At 46.1% G+C, this 25,877-nt stretch overlaps 1 protein-coding gene across 1 annotated transcript in view; it reads right to left on the reverse strand.

The window, feature by feature from the left end:
• Window positions 1-8,277: 8,277 nt before the first annotated feature.
• The window catches only part of KDM7A (lysine demethylase 7A), an 89,707-nt gene continuing 72,107 nt past the window's right edge, over window positions 8,278-25,877 (reverse strand). The window contains exons 13-20 of the mRNA XM_060196685.1: window positions 25,738-25,862; window positions 25,404-25,558; window positions 22,925-23,022; window positions 22,143-22,291; window positions 21,802-22,010; window positions 20,324-20,409; window positions 15,884-16,160; window positions 8,278-15,358 (exon numbers count right to left, since the gene is read on the reverse strand). Coding sequence (XP_060052668.1) covers window positions 15,264-15,358; window positions 15,884-16,160; window positions 20,324-20,409; window positions 21,802-22,010; window positions 22,143-22,291; window positions 22,925-23,022; window positions 25,404-25,558; window positions 25,738-25,862 — 1,194 coding nt within the window. The 3' untranslated portion in view covers window positions 8,278-15,263. The remainder of the gene's footprint in view (window positions 15,359-15,883; window positions 16,161-20,323; window positions 20,410-21,801; window positions 22,011-22,142; window positions 22,292-22,924; window positions 23,023-25,403; window positions 25,559-25,737; window positions 25,863-25,877) is intronic.

The raw sequence follows: 25,877 nt of genomic DNA on the forward strand, positions 1-25,877 counted from the left end.
CCCCAGAGACCCACCCTACTAGGGAAAGAGAGAGGCAGACTGGGAGTATGGACCGACCAGTCAACGCCCATGTTCAGCGGGGAAGCAATTACAGAAGCCAGACCTTCTACCTTCTGCAACCCACAAGGACCCTGGGTCCATGCTCCCAGAGGGATAGAGAATGGGAAAGCTATCGGGGGAGGGGGTGGGATATGGAGATTGGGCCGTGGGAATTGTGTGGAGTTGTACCCCTCCTACCCTATGGTTTTGTTAATTAATCCTTTCTTAAGTAAAAAAAATCATAATAAATAAATAAATAAATAAAGTAAAAAAAAAATATATATATATAATTCTATTCATTATGCAGTAGTTTTTCTGTTTGCTTGTTTTTGCTTAATGTTGTCCCAGTTTTTTGTTTGTATGTTTTGTTTTTGTTTTCCTTTGCTGGTGGAGTCAAGAGCAGTAGCACTTCTTTTATTTTTTAATTTTCCCCTTTTTTGCCCTTGTTCTTTATCATTGTTATTGTTGTTGCTGTCATTGTTGTTGGATAGGACAGAGAGAAATCAAGACAAGAGAGGAAGACGGGGAGAGAAAGATAGACACCTGCAGACTTGCTTCACTGCCTGTGAAGCGACCCCCCTGCAGGTGGGGAGCCAGGGGCTTGAACTGGGATCCCTGCGTGGGTGCCTGCACTTCATGCCATGGGCACTTAACCCGCTGCGGTACCGCCTGGCCCCCAAGCAACAGCACTTCTTATATGCCATCACTGTGATCGTGGCCAGGGAACTCTAGATAGATAATATGCTGCTAAGGAAAATGTTTATTTTTAAATAAAATGAATGGAGGACTGGGAGACAGTTCACTTGGTAGAGTGAGTGCACACCTTCCTAGTTTGAGAACCCTGGCTTCAGTGCTCAGACCCGAACAGCCCCTGCGGCTCCAGACAGACTATGACCCACATAGTCAACGACTGCCACCTCTCCAGATTCAAAGGAGGTCTCGAAACTTCACATCAGGCTCAACCTGACGCTGTTGACTGGCTACGGAAGAAGGGCAAACGCTAGAAGAAGAAGAAGTGCTCAGCACTACATGCAAACACCATGGACAGCACTGGAAAGAGCTCCCTGGACGGTGGAGTGCTTTGGTTTCTCTGTCTCTCTGTCTCTTTTTCCCCCAAAGGGGGAAAAAAAAAACAAAGCCACAAAGGAGTTAGGTAGGGAGATACAGTGATCCCACAGATGTGGGAGCTCCTGGGCTCATTCCCCAGCAGTACATAACAAGTCTTGAATAATGTGAAAATGCATGTCTAGAGTTTACTCTGAGAGTTGGCATGTGTGTGGATGGATTCAGCAGTGTGACAGGTCTATAATCCCTCATAGACCCCCACTCACAGTCAGAATTCACCCAGATTCTAGAATGTACATAATTACAGTGTACCAACTATCAGTAATAGAAATGTCACCTTTGGCTTACTTGGTACTTTTTATTCATTATTTTTATTTTTGTTTTGACTTGATAGGACGGAGAGCAGTTGAGAGGGGCAGGGAGATAGAAACACTTGCTTCACCACTCATGAAGCTTCCCCCACTGCAGGTGGGAAGTAGGGGCTCGAACCTGGATCCTTACACCTGGTAGTGTGTGCGCTCGAATGGTGCATCACCATCCAGCCCCCTATTTATTATTTTTAACGAGAGAGAAAATTCTCATAGTGGAAACTTTTCTACCATTTTATGTCTATTTTCTCTTACACCTTTTTTCTTAAAAATATTTATTTTCCCTTTTGTTGCCCTTGTTGTTTTATTGGGGTTGTAGTTATTATTGTTGTTTGATGTCATCGTTGCTGGATAGGACAGAGAGAAATGGAGAGAGGAGGGGAAGACAGAGATGGGGAGAGAAAGATAAGACACCCGCAGACCTGCTTCACCGCTTGTGAAGCAACCCCCCTGCAGGTGGGGGCTTGAACTGGGATCTTTACACTGGTCCTTTCGCTTCAGGTCACATGCCCTTAACCTGCTGCGCTACCACCTGGCTCCCTACACTGTTTTTAAGAGGTGCTACATCTTTCATATTTTCAATATCCTTTTCCTCTTCCATAGAGACATATATATATATGGTATATCTTTTCCAACATATCACTCCAGCTTATGAGATGCCAGGATCACACTCAGGAGCTCATGCTGGCAAGTCCACAGCCCATCCTGGGCCATCTCCTGGGCTGCCGTGTCACGAGGTGTCAAGCTCGAGGATAAAGGTTTAAGTTAAGAAACCAGGACAGTTTAGCTAGCCCTGACCTTCAAGTTTATACCTTTGCTTCTGGAGTTGTTTGCCAGTGTTCTTTTGAAGGGCCATTTTCTTTCCCTTTGGTCTGGGGTTAGGTATGCTGAGGGTGGAGGCCACTCCGCTGCCCTCTTCTGACTAAAGGAAATGGGAACTGCAGCCCCTTCTTACTGCTTTCTGCCTGTTGCTTTTGGGGTTCAGTAATCTGTGCTTTAGGTCCCTCAGATATGGCCTGGGTCTTTGCATTCTACACGTTTGGTTGTCTTCCTCTATTCACACACACACACACACACACACACACACACACACACACACACACCAAGGCCCCTCCCCCCCATTATTATTTTTTTCTTTCTTTTTTTTTTTATTTAAGAAAGGATTAATTAACAAAACCATAGGGTAGGAGGGGTACAATTCCACACAATTCCCACCACCCAATCTCCATATCCCATCCCCTCCCCTGATAGCTTTCCCATTCTCTAGCCCTCTGGGAGCATGGACCCAGGGTCATTGTAGGTTGCAGAAGGTAGAAGGTCTGGCTTCTGTGATTGCTTCCCCGCTGAACATGGGCGTTGACTGGTCGGTCCATACTCCCAGTCTGCCTCTCTCTTTCCTTAGTAGGGTGGGTCTCTGGGGAACCGGAGCTCCAGGACACATTGGTGGGGTCTTCAGTCCAGGGAAGCCTGGCCGGCATCCTGATGACATCTGGAACCTGGTGACTGAAAAGAGAGTTAACATACGAAGCCAAACAAATTGTTGAGCAATCATGGACCCAAAGCTTGGAATAGTGGAGAGGAAGTGTTAGGGGGGTACTCACTGCAAACTCTAGTGTACTTCTGCTTTCAGGTATATATTTTGCAGTAGTTTACAGATATGTGTGAACATATGCTCTCTCTCACAGAAACTGGTGTATATCTAGGTTATGGGACTTTGTTAGAAAGTGAACCACCTGAGATGGAATTAGAGTATACTATGAAAGGAAAGGTCTCACCCGAGTAATGAAGCTGAAGGGTTGTCATTCCACACGTGTAGTCTCTGGACACAGTCTGAAGTGAAGCATGTTGAGGTGGCCATCGTGTTGGTTAGGTTGTGATCGCAGATGCAATATTATTTGATATGGATTGGGAGAGGCATACGGGAAAGTGGGCCCTATCCAATGGTTCCAGGACTGGGGGAAGTAGAGGCTCTATAGTGGAGATGTGAGGTTCCTGCTGTCTTAGGGTTCAAAAAGACAATCAATAGTTAATGGTATCATCACATTATTTGGTAATTGGGTTAACTTTGAAAGGTCCCTTTGTTAGGGTTTGCTGTACAGTACCCAGTATCTTGTATATAGCTGTGCTATTGGTTGCTTCTGCTCTACTTGGTCTAGGCTTTTGAGAGAGTCTGCATGTCAATTACACAGCCTATATATTAAAAAGATTCAGTTTGTGTTTTGAAAAACTTCGAGACATACAATTAATTTCCCCCCTCATATTAATTAACTAGTTATTTATAAGACTACATTTTACTAAGAGTGTACATAAACACCATTCCCACCACCAGAAGACTGTGACCCATCCCTCCCACCCACTCCCACCCCCCACTGGCCCAGGAAGCTGCATGTCTACCCCTCACCACAGGGTTTTTACTTTGGTGCCCTCCCCCCATTATTTTTGAATGAATAACTCAGACTGTGGTTGACTGAGCCACCATGTGGTAACAGAAACAGTGATGGCTGTGTTCTGGGGTGCAGCTGGGGCCGGGCAGGGGGTGGCTGTCCTTGGAGGTGGTTGTGAACATCATGCAGACAAAGGATTTGTGCTGGGGGTTCCCCTCACCACCACCCCCACCAGGGCCACCCCTACTCTGTGCTGGTGGAGCTGATGTCTTGGGAGTGGGAGGACTTTTGGCTGTCCAGCTTCTGGCAGCCACCAGTGGGACAAGGAATGGTGATAGGACGGCCATCAGAGGATGAAGGAGGGTGACAGGGAAGTAAGAAGTTTCTGGAAACTTCCCTCTGCCTGTTGCTTTGGGGGGGGGGGGAGGCAATAACGGCTCCTCTCCTGCTGTCTCCCCTAGTCCCTGCTCCCTCACTTGTGAGTTGCCCTTTGATGAAATATTTCTCCAGGAGCTTAAGTGGCCCAGCAGCATCTTCCAGGGGGCCCAGTAGCATCTTCCAACAGATGACAGGTGGGAGACAGCACCCCTCTGAGGTGAAGTGGAAACAGACTAAGAAGCATCTTACAATAGAAGCAGAGCCAGGAAGTGGGGGTGTTCCAGAGAAAGCCTTTCCCTGGGGTGAGAGAGAGTCATACTTACAGATGAAGGAGCAGTGTGCTCTGAACCCCTCCCTGCTCCCCAGGACACCTTAGGTTGCTACAAGAGGCTCCTGCTTGAACCCGGCTCCTTGAGCATGGTAGAGTGCACTCTAGCAGGTATGCTCCCACCAGCCTCTCTGGGGTCACTTTTCTTGATACTGTCTAGAGCCTGGACTTGGAAGTTGTCTGACATCTGGGGGACTTTGGGTCAGTCTCATCCCTCAAGATGGCACCTCAGTTTCCACAGCTCCCAGGGAGACACAAGTGGCTGGGAGATAAATGGCAGGTGCAGGATGTGCTGCCTGAGAGTCCCAGTTCAAACTCCCATGCCATCTGCACCAGAGTGGTGGCCTGGCTTTATATTCTCTTACACACACACACACACACACACACACACACACACACACACACACACACACACACACACCTTTCTTATGAAACAAGTCTTTTTTTATTGTTGTTGTAGTTATTACTGTTGTTATTTATGTTGTTGTTGTTAGGACAGAGAAATGGAGAGAGGAGGGGAAGACAGAGAGAGAGGGGAGAGAAAGATAGACACCTGCAGACCTGCTTCACTGCCTGTGAAGCGATTTCCCTACAGATGGGGAGGTGGGGGCTCGAACTGGGATCCTTAAGCCGGTCCTTGTGCTTCATGCCACGTGTGCTTAACCCGCTGAGCTATTGCCTGACTCCCCGAAACAAATCTTTTTTTTTTTTTTTCCTCCAGGGTTATTGCTGGGCTCGGTGCCTGCACCATGAATCCACTGTTTCTGGAGGGCATTTTTTTCCCTCTTTTGTTGCCCTTGTTGTTGTAGCCTCGTTGTGGTTATTATTATTGCCATTGTTGACACTACTCGTTGTTGGATAGGACAGAGAGAAATGGAGAGAGGAGGGGAAGACAGAGAGGGGGAGAGAAAGACAGACACCTGCAGACCTGCCTCACCACCTGTGAAGTGATCTCCCTGCAGGTGGGGAGCCGGGGGGCTCGAACAGGGATCCGTGGGCTTTGTGCCATGTGTGCTTAACCTGCTGTGCTACCACCCGGCCCCCTCTTCTCTAGCTAATAAAGAAACACAATGTACCCTAGGTCAACTTAAAAAAAGAAAAAAAAAAAAAAAGAGCCCCAGCCCTCAAGACCTGCTGTCCCATCCAGCACCCTTGAAACTACCCCCCGCCCCCTCCAGCCACCTTCTACCTCATGGGACAACAGAACAGATCTGACTTGCTTTTGTTCTAGATAGAGGCAGAGAGAGTGAGAGTCCACAGCACAAAGCTTCCTCCAAGGTGGTGGGTGCTGGGCTCGAGTCTGGTTCCTGCACATGGCAGAGCAGCACAGCAGCCAAGTGACAGTGTGCTATCTCACCCACCCAACACATTTTTTGAATGAGGAAAAAACCCAGACCGTGAACCTGCATCTATGCGCATTCCCAGCCCATGGCCACCCCCCCTGTCTTGTCCCCCACAGCCCTTGTCCTGAGCTGTATCCCCGCCCCCAAGACCACTGTCCCAGGTGGATGTTTGGGCTGTGACCCCCCCCCAAGCCCAGCAGGCCCCCTTCCCTTCTCTCCCGTGAGAGCCTGGCCTTTAACCCAATGTCATTGGCACTGGTTGACTCAGCCCACTGGGAGGGCCGACAGGCAGGAAGAGGCTCCGAGTAGGGGCGTCCGCTCATGCTGGGGACAGCAGAACAGCCCCACTGTTCAGGTGCCACCTAGCTGGGCAGGTAATTACCCAGCAGAGAGATCACACCCGGCCAGGTGCTATGACCTACCTGAGCTTGTTGAGCGGCAGAGCCAAGGTTTACCTGCTAACGCCACTCAGTCTAGCACAGGCCCCAGCATGGCAGGGAGAAGAGGTATCCCCTCACCCCACACCCCCCTGCCATGTGGCAGAGAGCAGGAAGGAAAGCCTGGCAGAGGCCTGGGAAGTGCCACCCAGTGCTCAGTGCCTGCACTCAGATGCCAGCAGGGACACGACAGACAGGTGGGTGGCTGGATGGGGAGACCAGACTGGTCCTGAGATAACACGGGAAATGACACTGGTCAGGAGGGACAGACTGAGGCCTTGGTGACTAGTGTCCAGTTAAACAACACCAACCTCCCCCAACCCCCAGGAGTCTGGAGAGGGGTGGCATGGAAGCTTCTGGAATTGTAGCCATGGTGAAGGGCACATCCTCTTTCTCTTACTGATGTCTTTCACCCCAGATTTACTAGATGTGTTTTATGTTGACCTTTGACACATGTATGGGAGTCTCATGATTGCATTCCACTTTGTAGGGCCTTTTTATTATTTTTTATTATGTTATTTTTACTAGTTTTTTTTTAAACTGGCATAGAAGAGCCATATGAGTATTTTTTTTTACTTGTTTATTTATTTTTTTTTTTACCACCAAGCTTATTGCTGGACTTTGGTGTGTGTGTGTGACTCCTTCACTCCTGGCAGCCTCTCTCTTTTCCTTTCTGTTTCTGACAGAGGGTGACAGACGAGGTGGGGGAAGAGAGAGAGACAGAAAGGACAGGCACCTGCAGCCTCTCTCTTTTCCTTTCTGTTTCTGACAGAGGGTGACAGACGAGGTGGGGGGAGAGACAGAAAGGACAGGCACCTGCAGCACTCTGCTGCTCATGAGATTTCCCAGATTCAGATGCGGTTCTGGGACTTGAACCAGGGTCCCCAAGCATGAGAGCACGTGCACTCTACTGGGTGTGTCACCATGGGGCCCTAACTATACCTTTCAACATTTTGGATTAAACACTTTAAAAAAGTGAAAAATGGGGAAGGGATTGGTGCATCTAGGAGGGCACACGTTACTATGCACAAGGACTCAGGTTCAAGCCTCTGGCCCCTCCATACGGGGGGGAAGCTTCAGGAGTGATGAAGCATTGCTGCAAGTATCTCTCTCTGTTTGTCTCTAGGCAAAATTTATTTAGAGTGAAAAGGGGGCCAGGAGGTAGCACAGCATATTGAGGCCCTGGCTGTGCTCCCCAGCACTATGTGTGCCACCCCACTCTCCAAGGTGCTCCCATGTGATGCTGGGGCTTGAACTCAGAACCTCGAGATACTAAGGCATGCATTCCAGCAAGGAGCTACCTCCTGACCTCACTGACTTGTCCCACAGAGGAACCCAATGATAGGTGAAGATCCAGATGGTCTGCAGAGGAGCGGATGAGTCCAGGTGGGTTATGTCAGCTGGCTGAAAGCGGCCAGTGAGAGGAGCAGGGCCGGGAGGCCCAGGGATAGTGGAACCATGCTGTAGTGTCTGTCTGTCTCTCACCATCTCCCTCTCTCTTTCCCCAAAAAGTAAAGGATGAAAGCAAGTGGGCCAGAGCAGTCACATGCTGGGTTCATTCCCAGAAGCCACATTAAAACACAGAGAGGAGTGTTCACATGTGCTTTGGGGACAAGTTTATAGCAGCCGCTACATGCACTCTGGTCACCCAAAGGTCCTGGGGTCAGGACAGAACGAGAGCCCCCCACCCCCACCCCAGAGCCAGCCCAGGCCAGGGTCTCCCCACTCTCGAGGCCCCAAAGCACATGGGCGCTCTCAAACACCAAAGCATTCTTCTGTGATCTTTCCAGGTCTGCACTCAAGGTAAGGAGATGCTGCTGTTTCCACCTTGAACTCTCCAGAAATAGCAGAAGTATAATACAGACATAGTTCACACGTTCAGACAAGTCTGCCGTGACCCAACAAGCAGGAAAAAAGGGAACACAAAGTCAAAACTGGGTATAGAATTCAGATTTTTTTTCTTCCAAAGACACATTTTTATACAATTCTCAACATTTATACTTTCAAACAAAAATGAGCAAAAATTACACCAAATGCTAAAAAATAAATCAGAACTAAAGTAATACACTTTTAATCTCAATATTTTTAAAATACAGAAATCAGAAAAGAATACTAAATACAACTTTAAACAAGTCACTTGTCTTCCCCTATAATAACCAATGTAAGCTACTTAAAGACTTACACATTTGCAACAGAAACAAAATAAATACTGTACACTTTCCCTGCCTGCAGGCAAAAGATGGGAAATACTGTTATGAATCGAAAACAATGCTCTTAAAGCTTCGGCCTCCCGCCTCCCAGCCACACCCCACTCTGCTGTCACATAGTGTGCTTCTGCAAAGGACACACACGTGTACACACACACACACACACACACACACACACACACACACACACACATACACACTCTCACACATGCTCTCACACACAAACACATACTACTCTGCAAACACCCCAGACAGGAAGAGATAGAAGTCACCTGGAACCATGGGCGTACAAATCAGTTCAGGAAAATCATAGACTAGCAAAACATTCCTACAAAACTAGTAAATACCCTTGCCGACAACTGTCCCCTTTTCAAATTTCACAGCTGTAAAACCCCTAAGACCAAGCCTACACCCCCGTCACCACCCTCTACATCCCTGCCCCCACCCCCACCCCCAAAGAAAAATATGCTGAAGCACTGGCCAAGTGAGACTTTTCACAGCAAGTGTGAAAAACCCTATCATATAATCTCTTAAAATGAACCTTTGCACCCTCTTTCCACAGCATGAAACTGTTATGGCTTAATTTCTATTAAAAGTAGAAAAGTCTTCTCCAGAGGACACGTGTGTTCCCGGATCAGTGCTATTTCAGAGCAAACAACTGCCTGACGTGTGCTCACAGTCAGACGCTGTTAGGGGGTGGGGGGGGATATTGAGGTTATCGCTTTTGATTCAGTCTAACCATAAAATGTAAGGCCCTTAGTTTGGTTTACGTTTCTTTTGCAAGATAAAATAACCTTGGGGTTCACTTCGCAAGTTACACCTCAGGTCCCTGACTATAATGCAGAAGTCCTGTGTTTGCTTGGTAAAAAGTATAAAGGTTATATATGAAACTCAGAGGCAAGAAAGGATTCGAGGCAAGGAACCTAGTCCTCATTCTATCGATGTATTACACTTGTTGTTAGTAGCTCTTACCAACAAAAATTCACCTTAGGGGTAAAAAAGTTACATCTGGGTTATTTTATACCTGCAAAGTACTATATATTCCAGCACTTATGATCATTGTTTTGGTGAGAAGATCTTGAAGGGGTAAAATAGATGACATTTTGGGAAGAAAATGGTAACAATAAAAGCACGTGGAGACAAGGCTGATCTTTGTGGTTGGGTTCCAGTTAGGATTGCTTTCTCCAGCCCTGGAGAGTGAGTCCCAGATGTCACAGGTCTTGCATAGGTAAACTACCTGGAGGTCAAGGCTACGTGGTAGCCAGGGTTTATTTGTGAAAGAGTGCAGAGTGGATGAGCATGTTGGAAGAATCACTGATTACAGCTTTCAAAACCGGTTGTTTTTTTTTAACAAAAATCCTGAATGTTGCACTTGTTCAAAGCTTTAGGACACTAGAAGGGGCACCAAGGTGAGAGGGAGAATCAAAGAGGGAGAAGGCAGATGGGTGAATATTATACTTCCCCCTATCTGATCAGAGGGAAAATATATCATAAAATGGCGGTGGGGGGTGTCACAGTCAATCACAATACCCTAACTGTTTTGGAAACAGGCATTTGCTTCTTCATGACCTTAAGTGCCAACACTTGTTTATGTAAGGGGTATCCATTGATTTGATTTGTGGCATGACTTTGACTGAGAAGTTAAAACAAGAGGTTCTTAGTAAGGCTAGAGTGTTCAAATTATATTACGTTCAACAGCAGTGTCACCAGTCTGTTACCAGTCAGCAAGCCACACTGCCCCTCCCCTCCCCACAGAGAAAGGGGATGGAGGAAGCAAGGTCTCGGGGTCTAGGATCCACTATGCCCCTCTGTGTGTGGGTTTCACCTGTCTCCTTTGTTTACCGGAGACACTAGTCCTAAGGTAGAAATCTGGGGACTCAAGCGTCTGGGGATTGCTTTAAAAGAACGTCTAAGGCATCCAAAACTGACGGGGGGGGGGGGGGGGGGGGAAGGGCAGGAGGGGGGGGCGGGCTTTAGCTTCCCCTCCTAGAGCAGGAAATTAGCTCCATCTGAAAAAATTTAAAAAGTCAGATTTTGAAAAAATGTTCAGCTCGAGATTATTGAACCCACCTCTTTTGATATGAAACCATCCAATGCAGATACACTGCAAGAGCTGCTCCTGGCTGTGGCTCGGTCACTCCTCAAGCTCCCCGGGGTGGTCTCTGCCCTTGAGAAAAGTGGAGAGCTCTGCCCTTAGCTGCTGTTCACTGACCCCGAGCTGTCTCTGTGGACTCCCACCTTCCTCAACATCTTACCCTCTCCCCTCCTACTCCCCCGGGGAGTTTTGCAAAGTCACATAAGGTCCAAGATTTATTTTGTCTTCTCTGGTCTCTCAAGAAACTCAGAGTCTGTGGAGCAGTCATGTCCTAATCCCTCTCTGAGGCAAAACCGGAAGCTGTCTTTCAATGCCACGAAGTCACCTTCGAGCCTCTCTATCAAGATAAACATGACTGCCTTGAAGTGCTCTCACTCTTGTCCCTGAATTCTTCTTCTTCTTTTTTTTTTTAAGATCTTATTTATTTTTGAGAAAGATAGGAGAGAGAAAGAACCAGACACCACTCTGGCACATGTACTGCTGGGGATAGAACTCAGGACCTCATGCTTGAGAGTCCAAAGCTTTATCACTGCGCCACCTCCCGGACCACTGTCCCTGAACTCTTTCACTTTCTTCCATGCCTACCACTGGTTCTTATTTTATTTCAGCACCTTGTTCAGAGTCTTGAAATTATTACTATTTTGTTTGGTAGTATGTGCGGGGCATATGTTTGATCTCAAAACAAAGTTTGTGTTCTGATAGGTTTCATTAAAATATATATGAATGTGCACTCATTACCAAGTGTAACAAAGTAAGGATGGAAGTCTCTAGAAGTATGGAGTGGTAGCAGACTACGGAAGGCTTTTTTGTGTTTATCTTCATGGTGTTTTTATCCGAACTTACAAATAAATGAGATAACGAAAACTAAGAAGGAACTAAGTCAAAGTCACACAATGGATCCATCAATGGCTGAATCTGGACAACAGTCCAGGCCTTCTGTTTCCTTCCAGGCTCTGCATATCACCTGTTACAGACACTAAGTGATAACTTTTGAAATGTTTAATTGTAAAAAATGTTCTTTTAAAATGCTATCCCATAGTTGTAAAGTATGCCTCAGTTAAAACTAACCGAGCTATGCATTTGTTTTTAGTGAGCAAGTCCTCCTTTGCTTAAGTTTGCTTAGAAGTGAAAATAATACTGTTTATCCCCTCGAGAGGTGAGAGGTGCCTTCGAGGGCAGGGCGCACAGCTTTAACTCCATACTCTCCACAGTACTAAGCAGTGCTGAGCACATAGTAGACATCTGATAAATACCTGCTGATCTCTACAAATGAATACAGTAGAATTCATCAAAAAAGGGCAATAATTAGGATTATAGAATTCAAACTAAATAGTAATAAAGATGGGCTTGTTAGCTCTCTGTTTTCCTAAAATTCAGTCAGAATTTTAAATTTTATAGAGAATAACTGATGCAGGGCCTGAAAGATAGCTCACTGGCTCATGCATAAGGCCCAGGTTGAGCCCCGGCACCACCACGGAATGCTAAGGCACCAAGGGAAGCTCCAGTGCTGCTGTGTCTTCCCCTGTCTGTCTATCTTGGCTCTCTCAGAATGAAAGAGTCGGCCCAGGGATGATGGATTCACACATGCATGAGGCCCTGGCTCTGCAAAGAAAAAAAAAAAAAAAATCAATTGATGCTTCTAAAGCTCATTATATTTCTAGGATGCTAAACCTTCCCCAATTTCATGATTATATCATGACTCAATACTGGAGAGCCTACTAACATGCTATAAATTCCAGTGCCATGGGTCCCAGTTAGCAGAAGCCACTTTTCTGAGTCAGTACTGGGTAACTGTCTATGGCTAAGCTGAGGTCATAACTCTGATTTACATATCTGTACTTGCTTCTGACACACATACTGCCATGGCTCCCTTCCTAAACGGTAGCGTCTGTCTATCTGACCATCACGGAGATGAGGGCAAGGAGAATGGCTGCCTGCCATGGTGTGGTGGAGTCCAGACACCCACTAGCTGCCGCCACCTTGACATGCAGTTCTCCCTTTGAAAGAGATGCACAGCAACTTCACAGGGAGTCTGAACAGGAAAGTCACTGGATCAGCAGCTGATTTTTTCCAAATCAGAAAAAGATAACATGTATTTTGTTTCAGTGGTTATATTACTTTACTTTTCTTCCCCATCTCTCTATCTCTCTCTCTCTGCCTCTCTCTCTCTCTCTACCCACCCCCCATTTCAGCCAGTTTCTGGGTTATAGTTGCCCAAGGAGAATCCATAGCACCTTCACTTATGAGTTCTACACACTGACTACTGCGAACTTAGTATTTACTGGCCAAAGTACACAGAGTGAATACAGGTCATGATTTTAATTCATAAAAATAAGTTATCTTAATTTTTTATCAGGTGGGGGGAATCAGGTAATAAAGAATACATAGAATTGTGAGAAATGTGAAGAAAATAATATAATACAGATTGTAATGGATCTGGGGGGAGGATAATCTCTAATCTCTTAAACCAAAACCAAAATGTGTGTACTATAGCACTAACTGCTGTCTACAGAAAACCAAAACATAGTATCGTGTCGGAAAGGTGGCAACATGGGTGAAATCCACATAGTTTTTTTTTGTTTTTTTTTTACCTTGTGTGATGACTGACTGACTCGCCCTCTTATTGCTAGCTTTGGCATACTGTAGACAAAGCTTCAGTAGTCATCCAAAGATACTTGGTATTTACATTAAGTCTTCTTCCTGACAGATAAGATCCAAACTTTAGTCATTTGGACCAGAAAGGCCAATTCACAAATTATATCAATATTTAACCTATGAAATATTGCAATGGAGACAGAGTAAGAAATATTTCTCTCTGAAAATACACATTTGATTGCAACCAAGAAAGATGGTATAAAAGTCTGTTTTCCTTATTCTTCAAGTGACAGTTATACAGGAAGGAAAGTCTTGCTACCTTGCTAAGTTAAAAAAAAAAAAAAAAAAGACAATTCATGAAAGGGTCATAGTCTTCACAAAAATACATTTTATCCTATCTTCCTATATCTTCTGGGTTGGAACTTATGAAAAATGTTCTATTGTCAGAACTAGGAAGTTCTCCCAATATCCAGCCCCAGCAATCACTTTTTTCTTTGCTGGGGATGGGGGGAGATACACATTATGAATAACTGAAAACTGGCATTTAGTCAAAAATGTACATAAAAGAAATTGACGATTAAAGCTCAACGATACACTTAACCTCAATACATACTTACTAAGTTAGAGCAGACGGAAGAAACTGCAAGAAGCGCCCATTTTACTCCATACCTAAAACATGCTTCAGATGGTTAAGAAATCGAAATCTACACACATGCGCACATGCGCACATGCGCACATGCGCACACGCCCACAAGATCTACTCTGACATGCTTGCTTCTATACAACTTGATATATAGCCCTACTATATTACGCAGACTTTGAATATACTAAGTCAAATCATATAGTCCAACGAATTAGGTTTTGGGATTATGAAAGATAAACTCTGTGGCAGGTGATGGCCCTGCTCTTCCAGACCAGCAGTCTGAAGAAGGCCCTCTGTAATTACAAATGTTTGGGAAAAATACATCGGGGGGGGGGGGGGCGAAGGAGGGGGAGAGAGGAGAGACTACAAACATGACAATTTAACCAAAACTTATCATCCCTTTCCCACGAGTGGAAAGAGATCTTAAAGCTGTTCTCTTTGGGACCGAGATATCATCAGCAGAAATGAACATGAGATAGGCCTACTTCTGATACTTAGGAGCAAATGGCAATGTCACACGGAATGGGAATGAGCGCTGTGGGGTCAGTGTGGAGTTTCTCCACGTGGCTGTGACAGTATTTCCCTGCAAAGAGAGGAGTCTGGTCGGGTAGGCGCAGAAGGATGGGGGTGGGGGGATGATGCAGAGGGAAGGTGGGAGATAAGGTCACCAACCTGGATAACAGTATGCACCTTGGATGTTAGCAAAAGCGAAGCTAGTAGCTTATAAAAAACACATGAAATATATAAAATAAAATGATTTTCATATACATCTTAATTTAAAATAATTAATGCATCAAATCCCTGTTTAAGACTTTAACCTGAATAGCAAGTGTAAGAGTCCAGACGAGTTACTGTTACCGTAGCTCTTCCCCACATGTAACACACACACACACTATCAAAAATAATTTAAAAACCTTCACATTCTTAAATCTAAATTAGTGAGATCTTTCTCCAGAAATCTTCCAAATAAATAGCTTTACAAAGGAAAAAGAATTTAAAAGCTGTTAACTTTAAAAAAAAATCTGTTAAATAAATTATTGATAATTCTTTACCCTACTACTGAAAACAAACCGAGACACACTACCAACGACAAAGTGAGATTCAAGCCCTGACGAGAGACCCTTGCCAGTTCAAGGTCCCTTCTGAAGGTCCTCCTCCCCTCCTTCCTCCCCCACCAGGTCCAAACTGGTTATTGCTGAGTGGGCGTGGCACAGTGAAGATGCAGCATCGGCTTCCTCGGTTCCGGGGGGCGGCGTTCCCTGCTCTACATGCAAACTGCTGGGGGGGGTGGGGTGGTAGGGGGTTGCGGTAGGAGCTCCGGGCTCCTGCGACCCCGAGACTGGGCTCCATGGGAAGGTGGCCCCCCCGGCAGGCTGCGCCATCACACAAAGAAGCGCGCGTGGCCATTTCTGTTCAACTTCAGGATCTTCCCCAGGCGCTGCTTGGCCGTCGCCATTCCTTTTTTGGGGCGTTTACCTGTGAAGCATCCATGGAGGTGTGAGTGAGGCCCAGATGCACATCCCCTGCCGGCCCACCTGGGGTGCTCTGAGCAGGCAGGGGGCTGCTTCCAGTGCAGGAGTAAAGCCCCTGTAGCCCCTCATGGCCCTCAGCACCCCCCCCCACCTCCCGGCCTGAGCTCCGCCTCTTTCTTCCTGAGCTTTCTCTACTTGTGCTGCACCCAAACGGACTTCCGTGGGACTGACCACAGCTCACAGATATACTAGGCACTGTCTTGTCACCTCGGTGCAGCCATAGTGTTTGCCTCCCCCAAATCAACACACCTCAAGTATTCTTTCCAGAATCTACCTCCTCTTCCTCCAGGAAGTCCTCCTGAGTCTCAGCATTGACTTAGGAGTCCTTCTGTTCTGACCCTAGGGCGACTGGTGCAGACTTGCTGCCACTGCTCTACCCATCAAGAACCCTGCTGAGCAAGCAGGCATAGAGGCTACCAGCAGGGTGCTTTGGCAGAAGTACACTTGGCTGCAAGTGAGGGAGGGCTACCTTTTGTTGCCTGGTTGCTGATGGGTGGCGGGTTAGAGGCGGGTCTCTTGGTGGGGTGCAGTGGCACCGAGAAGGAGGAAGTGTCACCAGCTGGCCTCTCTGGGCTCCCTGCACGGTTGCTCAGCTGGCAGGTCCCCAGAGTCAGGCCGGGGTTCTGCAGATGCTTCCCGCTCTGAGGGCCGGAGCCACTGCTGTCCCCGGGAGTCCTGCTTTGGACCTTCTGGCCGGTTTCAGCTGGACCATCCCTTTTGATGCACTTCTGGTTTCTGCTTAGATCCTAAAGAAGGAAAGAAAGAGGGCTGACTTTCTAGGGCTCCCCTGACATTAGCGAGGGCTCTGACATCACTGCAAGCCCACGGAGAGCAAAGAAACCGGCTGCTGAGGGACCCAGGAGGGCACAGGGAGTAAAGTGCCGGGCTCTCGAGCAGGAGGCCACACGGACCTCTGGCATTCCATGTGCCCGAGCGACGTGCTGGTTCTGTCTCATTAATAAATGAAGACCTCTTTTTGCAAAAAAATAATAATCTACTCCTTTCAAAAAATATTTAATTTATTTATTAATGAGGAAAATAGAAGGGAGAGAAAGAACCAGACATCATACTGGTACGTGTGCTGCCGGGGACTGAACTCTGAACCTCATGCTTGAGAGTCCAGTGCTTTAGCCACTGTGCCACCTTCTGAACCACATGAAAAATTCTTGAGAGTAAGAAAAAGGAGGAGGAGAGGAAGAGAGAAAGGAAGGAGGAGGAGGAAGAAGAAGAGAAGGAGGAGAAGAAAAAGAAGAAAGAGAGGGAATAGACTCTTGAACTTGGGCTTTCTTTTCATGTAGCAGGCACAGCAGTCCACCCCTTCAGAGGCTCATCTCAGTCCAAAATGTTGTAGGATTCAAGGTTTGAAGCTACATCACAATTTGTGGATCAAAAGGCCTTATATTCTGTACATGGGAGGGTGTGGGGGAAGAGAGATGCAAGGTGACTCGGGCCAGTGACTCAGTGAGCATGTGTTGCACCATGCAGAAGGAACCTAAGATAAGGTGTGGCTCCAGTTCCCACTGACTCCATTTTAAAACAGCTCTGGGATTTCTTACTTGGCCTATGACCCTGCAGCACGTGCTCTTGCACTCACAAAACTGCTCAAAATATAGCCCGAGTGCTGGCGAGAGAGAGCAGAGCAGTTAGCATAACAAACTTTTATGTCTGAGGTTCAGAAGAGAGGTCCTGGGTTCAGTCCCCAGCCATAAGCTAGAGCTGAGCAGTGCTCTGGAAAAACAAATAAAATAGCAACAGCAATAACAACTTGGGGGACTGGGAGAACCACCCAGTAGCACACACACTACCATGTGCAAGGAAGGGTCCAGGTTCAAGCCCCCAGCAACTCTGGGGTGGCTCTCCCCACTTCCTGTCTCTCACATTCTGTCTGGGAGAAAATAAAAGAGTCTTCCAGGAATGGTGAACCCACCAGGAGTGGAAACCTCAATGTAAATAAGCTCTTCATGTGGCTGGGAAGGCAGTTCAGGGGATAAAGTGCAGGGCCTGTGTGGAAAAGGCCCTGGGTTCAGTCTCTGCCACTGCAAAGGCTAGAGCAAAGCCATATTCCAGCCTCTCTCTCTCTCTCTCATAATATAAATACGTCTGATAAACAGTGAATTTTTAAAGGACTTATCTATTATTAGGGGAGGAAGGTGAATGAGCCAGAGCGTCATTCTGGCATATATGATATTAGGAATCACACCCAGGACCCCACACTCTTAAGCCACTAAAAAATACTAACTTGACTCTTTGACTTACTGTAAAAATAACTAGCCATGTTCAGGCAATATTGAGGAGCCAAGTGAAGAAAAGAAAAGCCACCATCATCGCACTACTCTGAGGCTGCCTGGCACAAGGTTTAGGGCCCCCACTCTGCCACTCGGGGGCTCTGATTCTTTCTTTGGTTGCCATTTGCCCAGGTCTAGTCAAAGCTTAGGTCCCCTTCCTTGTATAGAGCCACTGGTAAAGTGGGGTTTCACTCTAAGTAGGTGTGACCTAAAGGCATAGGCAGCTAGTCATCTCCAGTGAGCTCTCTGAGTGAACAGTTTTTCCCCAGCTCACTTTTTTTTTCCCTCCAGGGTTATTGCTGAGGCTCGGTGCCTGCACTATGAACCCACTGCTCCAGGGTTATTGCTGAGGCTCGGTGCCTGCACTATGAATCCACTGCTCCTGGAGGGTATTTTTTCCCTTTTTCGTTGCCCTTGTTGTTTTATCGTTGCTGTTATTATTGTTGTTGTTACTGCTGTTATTGTTGTTCGATAGGACGGAATGAAATTGAGAGGCAGGGAAGACAGAGAGGGGGAGAGAAAGATAGATACCTGCAGACCTGCTTCACCTCCCGTGAAGCGACCCCTCTGCAGATGGGGAGCTGCGGAGGCTCGAACCAGGGTCCTTACACCAGACTTTGCACTTGGCACCATGTGCGCTTAACCCACTGTGCCATCATCTGGCACCCCCAACCCCAGCTCACTTTTACCTCATGTGGCCTGCAAATGAATAAAAATGAGTAATTATATGTTCAAATGAGTGTGTAATTTTAATTCTACAAGTTCCTCAATCTAGTTGTTAATAAACCCCAGTTAAAAAGAAAAATACAGAGACAGAAGAATGAATATGGGATGATCTCACTCTCAGGCAGAAGTTGAAAAACAAGATCAGAAGAGAAAACACAAGTAGAACCTGAACTGGAGTTAGTGTATTGCACCAAAGTAAAAGACTCTGGGGTGTGTGTGGGGTGGGGGGGAAGAGTACAGGTCCAAAAATGATGACAGAGGACCTAGTGGGGGTTGTATTATTATGTTGCATGTAAAACATAATTCCCCAATAAATAATTTTTTTTTTTAAAGGAGGTGTAGTGGCATGCCTGTTTGAGCACAGGTTCAAAGCCCTGGTGTGTGCAAGGACCCAGGTTCAAGCCCCTGGTCCCTACCTGCAGGGAGGGCACTTCACAAGTGGGGAAGCAGGTCTGCAGGTGTCTCTCCCCCTCTCAATTTTCCCCCTCTCTCTCGATTTCTCTGTCTCTAAAATAACTATAAAATTAATTTAAAAAGAAAGAAAAACAAGCAGGTGGCAGAAAGCCTCTCATGTCAAGTAACGTCCTTAGACCCACTCACTAGAGTAGGAGACATAGTCACCAACAAGAAACCAAGTGGGCTTTGCCAACTTTCCTCCAGTGTACTATCTCCTATCCTTTGTCTCCTCACAACTTTCCACTCTTCCTCAATACTATATAAAAATGAACAGGTGTGGTCCAGGAGGTGGCTCAGTGGATAAAGCATTGTACTCTCAAGCATGAGGTTCTGAGTTCGATCCCCAGCAGCACATGTGCCAGAGTGATGTCTGGTTCTTTCTCTCCTACTCCTCTCATAAATAAATAAATAAATAAGATATTTTTAAAAGAAAATGAACAGGCTTGGGTGGGGGGGAAAGTACAGGTCCAAAAAGGATGACAGAGGACCTAGTGGGGGTTGTACTGTTATGTGGAAAACTGAGAGATGTTATGCATGTACAAACTATTGTATTTACTGTCGAATGTCAAACATTAATCCCCCAATAAAGAAATAAAAAAAAGAAGAAGAGAAAACACTAAGCATAACTTAGAATGAAGTTGGTGTACTGCACTACCGTAAAAGACTCTGGGTGGTGGGGAGGGTGGTGGGGAGGGTTCAGGTCCTGGAACATGACGGCAGAGGAGGACCTAGTGAGTCTAGTGGACCTAGCTGTCTTGTTATGTGGAAAACTGTGAAATGTCATGCATTTACAAACTACTGTATTTACTGTTGACTGTAAAACATTAATCTCCTAGTAAAGAAAAATAAATAAACAAATAAAAATTAAAAAAATAAAAAGAACGAGAAGAAAGAAAGGCACCTGGAGACAGTGGCGCAGAGGTCAAGTGCAGGTCTCACTATGTGTGAAGCCCTGGGTTTGGTGCCAGCACATGTGAGCACTGCAGACAGTACAGAAACAGCTTGAGACTGGCACAGTGCTACTTTTGGCGTTTCTCTCGCTCACTCTCTTCAAAATTATAGAATTCGGGGCCAGGTGGTGGCACACCTGGTTTAGTGCCCAGCCCTGGTCCCCTCCTGCAAAAGGGAAGCTTCACAAGTGGTGAAGCAGGGCTGCAGGTGTCCCTCTCTCTCTCTCTCTCTCCCTCTCTATCACCCCCTTCCCTCTCAATTTCTGGCTGTCTCTATCCAATAAGTAAATAAAGATAATTAAAAAATTTTAATTAAAAAATCATAGAATTAAAAAAAAAACACTGGGTTAGGGAGGGGGCTTGGGAGTACTGCGCATGCACAAGACCCCGGGTCAATTCTCAGAACTGCATTTAAAAAAAAGAATAAAAAAGAAAACCCTAGTTAATGGATACTTCTAAATTTCCTTTTAGGGTGTCAAACTGTGACTGTACCTGAAAGTTAAATCTGGAAGTTGTATCAAACTGTTTAATCCAGGAAGAACTCCTCAACTCCTGTTCTTCAGACTTGACGTGGTACCCTAAAGAAAAGTTTTAGTTACATTATCTTTGTACAACTTGATCTTAAAGATCCAAGTAAGCTTAATGATGGCATAAAAAATGATTATGTTAGCTTTTGAGATATGAACTCATCATATGTTCTCACCACACGAAGCACTTTCTTCTCAAAGACAAAGCGCTCACCAGGCCACTTTCTAGATTCTTTCAATTCTCTTACAGACTGTCCTTAAGGACAGGTTGTGTGTGTGTGTGTGTGTGTGTGTGTGTGTGCACTCACGCCAGATATTAGAAAAGCTAGAGTAAAATCCTATGGCCATTTGTTGTAGAATAAAACTTAATGCAAGCCTGGCCTCAAATGCATGGAAGGAACCTTCAATACTGTGGGTGAGTGAGTATGTGTGTGTGTCTAAAAACCAAGCAAAACAGATACCCCCTTGATGCAATACACTCTTCCAAAATGATATAGAATAAAGGCCAGTTTACTTAGATTTGGCAGTATTTCCATAGAAAACTTGCCTTCTAGGGATCAGGTCAGAGAGTCAGAATAGACAGATGCACCACTAGAGCTCTCAATTACTAACGAGCGCCTCTCTAGGCCGGCGATCTTAATCTCTCTATACCTTGGTTTCCTCTAGCACAACCAACTGAGATTTTGAGACCAGATGGCCTAGGTTCAAATTTCAACACTTTGGGATAATAGTGAGTCCAAAGAGGACAAGTTAAATGAACTTTCTTTTACCAGTCAGTTGTTTCACCGAACCACGGCTGCCTGGGGAACTGAATGAAAAGAATGTCAACCTCTGGGCACTCAGCCAATGCTGAACTAGGTGAGGATGAACACAATTACTACACAAGAAGTCTGGTTTCAACACAGGACCATCTTCTCCTCACCCCTTCTGAGACCGCCTCTAAAGGCACAGGAAGAAACATAACATCATGGGTGTTGTCTCTGAGTCTTCTCTCTTGCCACACTTCACTTTCAGGTGGAGGAGAGCACATCCTCAATCAGAAGCAGCTTAAGGCTCACTTTCCCTCCCACAGAAGCAAAAGGGCTTGACTGCTGAGCTCAGCAGACCTTAAAGCACCAAAACACGCCTTCCAGACCTTAAAGCACCAAAACACGCCTTCCAGTTTGACCACACCTTGGAGGGGCAGTAACAGCCTTGCAGTAGCAGTGGGAATCATGTTGCTGTAAACTCTGCCCCATTCCCTCAGTACTAAGTGTTTTTATGCCTGGATCCTGCACGATTTGTAAGGCTAGCATGTGTGGTCAGTAAGTTGGTGCCATTTCCAGCTACAGAGGTTGTAGCACCCCGTTCTCACTCCCAGCTCTAGCCTCAGTGAGGACGGCAGTGGACGCAGGACGGGGATCAGCTGGGACCTGTTAGAGTCTCTTCATAAAGGCCTCTTACCGCATTCCACGGGCCTGTCACAGCGATACAGCAGGCTCGCCTCGTGGTTGCTGCTGTGACAGCTGCCGGGGTCCTGGAAGGTGTGTCTGTCAGTGTTGTCATCTGTGCTGGGCACCTGCCTTTGTAAACACGGGGGAGAGTGCAGCCCTGCCATACACAGCATGCCCTGAATAGCTTCTTCCTCTGTGCTTGTCGAGGTAGGACATTCCCTACACAGGGGGCATCAGAACAGAACAAGAGTCTTATTTGTAATGACATTCTGGGTGAAATCTAACATAAACCAAACACCCTTTCCTGTAATTGCGGTTGCAGTGGAGTAAGACTTGTGTTGACAAGCTTGCCTTTTAATTGGAGTTTCACTTCTAGATGGCTTCTGGCTCTTCTGAAAGAAGTTCCTCTTCACATGAGACTCCTCCTTAAAGTTTGATGTTACTCCCTGTTTCTTTTCATCGCCCGAACTTTCAGACTCTTCAGTGGTAAAGTTATTTTTCTGAGAGAAAAAGAAATAATTAAATGGAAGTAGAGTCTTATAAGAGACTTGGCTGATTTTTACACAAGCTACATAGAAGTACTGAGTCCCTCAGGTGAAGTCAGAGTCTTAATTATCATGGAATGCTTTGAACATTCCATAGAAGATAGGAAAAAATGTGTAGTGACTACAAAAACATAATTCTTTACTAAAAAAGACACCATAAGGATTTTCTTTAAGGTAAAACCAAATATAAACCATGAAAACAAGAAAAGAGTAAGAAGAAGATCTCCTTCTACCCCTCCCCAAAGCAGACAAATGCTAGAATCATTAAATGTGAACAGACACAGGATGTAGTATGTGTGTATGTACACACGCATGTACAGGGAAGCAAAGATGTGTGCTACAAAGGTCAGAAAGACAACTTTTGGGGACTAGGGAGATAGCACAGTGGTTATGCAAAAAGACTTTCATGCCTAAAACACCAAAGGTTCTGGGTTCAATCCTCAGCACCACCATAACCCAAAGCTGAGCAGTGCTGATATGGGAGGGTAGAGGAGAAGAGACAGACAGACAGACAGATAGCCTTTGGGAAGGGAAGGAGGGTTCAGGGCTCCATCTAAAAGCGCCTGAGCCCCAGGGTTCCAAGGGTACCGGTGCAGTGCAATCAGGTCCAGAGTCTTCTGAATCAGAAATATCTGAATATTCTGATGATCGATTCCTGAGTTCTAACTTCACACTTGTAAAAAAACCTGGGAAGGAAAGAGTTAGAAAAAAATAAACGTTAGAATTTAGAAACAGGAGCCACGATGACGACTTGACTGGAGACAACACCTGGCCTGAGCTCTGCAAGGAGGTTGCTTCATAACTACGAAGTTCGGGTGAGGGTAGGAGTTCTGGCCACCAGGTTCAGAAGCTACCATGATGCCAACCTGACTTCCCTGGACAGACAACCACACCAATGTATCCTGGAGGCCTGCTTCCCCAGAGCCCTGACCCATTAGGGAAAGAGAAAGAGAGAGAGAGAGAGAGAGACAGGCTGGGAGTATGGATCAACCTGCCAAAGCCCATGTTCAGCGGGGAAGCAATTACAGAAGCCAGACCTCCCACCTTCTGCATTCCATAATGACCCTGGGTCCATACTCCCAGAGGGATAGAGAATGGGAAAGCTATCAGGGAAGGGGGTGGGATACGGAGTTCTGGGGGTGGGAATTGTGTGGAATTGTACCCCTCTTATCCTATGGTCTTGTCAGTGTTTCCCTTTTATAAATAAAAATAAAAAAAAAAAGAATTTAGAAGCAAAGTGACATCTACTTATTTACTTATTTATGAGAGAAGAGGAGAGAGAGAACCATCACTCTAGCACATGCAGTGCTGGGAACTGAACTTAGGACCTCAATGTTTGATCCAGTGTGTCACCTCCAGGACCACACAAGGTGCCCTCTTCATCTGCCCAACTTGATCATCTGTCTAAAAGATCCCTGCTCTCTCTCTCTCACACACACACACACAGCTTTCATCTGCTTCTCTCCCCAAGTGACAACCTACAGACTGAAGTGAATTCTAAAAACATCTGTGATGTTACAGAAAATGCTCATGTATTCCATATTCGGGTGGGCTTGCTATTTTAATTTTTTTTCTAGGAAAAAAAAGCTCCAACACTAAAGTTATCTACAAGATGTTTTTCACACCCCCCTCTGCATTCTTCTTTTTCTCTATAGGAAAAAAAGGAGAAAAGAAAAGAAAAGAAAAGAAAAGAGAGAGATAACTCTCCTAGACAGACAGAGCATGTAAGTAAGGTGGGAGCGAATAAACAAGCTATAAGCTGCTCCACTGAGTCTGAGCACTGCCTCCACTCTCCATGCTGCACTGCCACGCAGGAATCCACTGGACAGCTGTCTTTCCCTTGGCCTATGACAGTCACCAACCACAGTGATCCCATGATTACCCCTGTCAGCAGGAATGGGGCCTTCAGCACAGGTTAAATTATCTTAGTTGTCCAAATATCTACTTGTTAGGTTCCAAAATAGTGGACTAGCTGGGAGTGAACCCAGGCCCTTGCACAATTGCAGTACTGAAGAGTGGCCTATCCCCAGCCTAATTTTTACTCTGTATCTTGAGAGGGAGAGAAAGAAACTGAAACAGAGACTGCTACCAAGACAGAAACAGAGACTGACAGAGAGAGGGAGGGAGGGAGGGAGGGAGGGCAGGAAGGAAAGACAGAGGGAGGGACACCCAGCACTGGTCCACCATTCGCAGCGCTGTCCATGGTGCTGGGGGTCAAACCCAGAGTCTCCTGTGTGGTCAGGCATGTATTACCCCCATAGAGCCAGCTCCCAGGTCTCATAACTACTTTTAAAAATAGTATATGGAGACCCAGGATAATGTCGAGAAATTAAAACTCTGTTCAAACAAGACAGACCAAGGACCTCAAGAAAGAAGGAGCCATTATCTAGTTATCCAGTAGAGACTGTCTTCCTTTGTTAGTTAGCATGTTTACATTAAGTCAAACAACACACTGTTCAACAACTTCAGATTAATCATGATTCCTAATGTGGAAGACCATATATGTGTGAGCTGTAATTATTCATGAAATCATACTAAATTTGTAACTGTTTTACGAGTTGAAGTGGAATTGCCTTCCCTGCCCAAATGTGCAGGCTTGTATGACTCTTCCAAAAGCTGTGGCCAAATGGTGTCATTGACCACAAATTCCCTCATCAAGGGATCCTACCCCAAAGCTGTACCTCTTGGCATTCATGCCCACAGTTCCCCCATGGTGCACTGCTCACAGATACAGCAGACTTCTGAGGAGAGCATAAGAGACACAAGTGTTTTCACTGCTACTCCCAGGGTCACATTCACATGGGAAAGACCTTGAAAATGTCCATAGGGGGCTGGGTGGTTGAGCACCTGGTTGAACGCACATGTTACAGTGTGCGAGGACCTAGGTTCAAGTCCCTGGACCCCACCTGCAGGGGGGACGCCTTACGAGCAGTGAAGCAGGGCTGCAGGTGTCTCTCTGCCTCTCTCCCTCCCCCTTCTCTCTCGATTCCTGGCTGTCTCTATTCAATAAGAAAAGATAATTAAGTTTTTTTAAAAAAGAAAGAAAGCGTCCATAAAGCAAGCATACTGTTCGGTGGCTTTTGAGAGTCTCCATTCTCCACTCCCTCCACTCCTGAGCTCTCCTCTCTCTTCATCTCTGTCTTGTTTGTCCTTCTCTTCTCGTCTTCATTTTCACTGTCTGCTGTATAAAGACTGTGGTCTGTGAAGAGCTGTCTCTCATCTCTGTGTGTAGAGAAGAAACACATCAGGATAGAGTGCAGCTGCTCGGCCATACACCACACCCCTTAGCTTAGAGAGAAAGGGGGTCTGAGCAGGCACCCTGCTAGTCCCCGGCACTGGACAGGTGTGGCTCAGTGGATGGAGGACACCCGCTGAAATGCAAGCCGTCTGACTCCACATACTTGATGATTCTTCCATTTGTCAGCAGTAACCGGAGGTCGTTATCTTTTGCTCTCCATTCAGGAACAGTGGAAGACGGCTGGAGATGCTTGTTGAATTTTCCATTCAGTTTAGAGCTCAAAATGTCCTTAAGGGAAACAAA

The sequence above is a fragment of the Erinaceus europaeus genome, chromosome 8, assembly GCF_950295315.1.
Source record: "Erinaceus europaeus chromosome 8, mEriEur2.1, whole genome shotgun sequence".
Lineage (NCBI taxonomy): Eukaryota > Metazoa > Chordata > Mammalia > Eulipotyphla > Erinaceidae > Erinaceus > Erinaceus europaeus.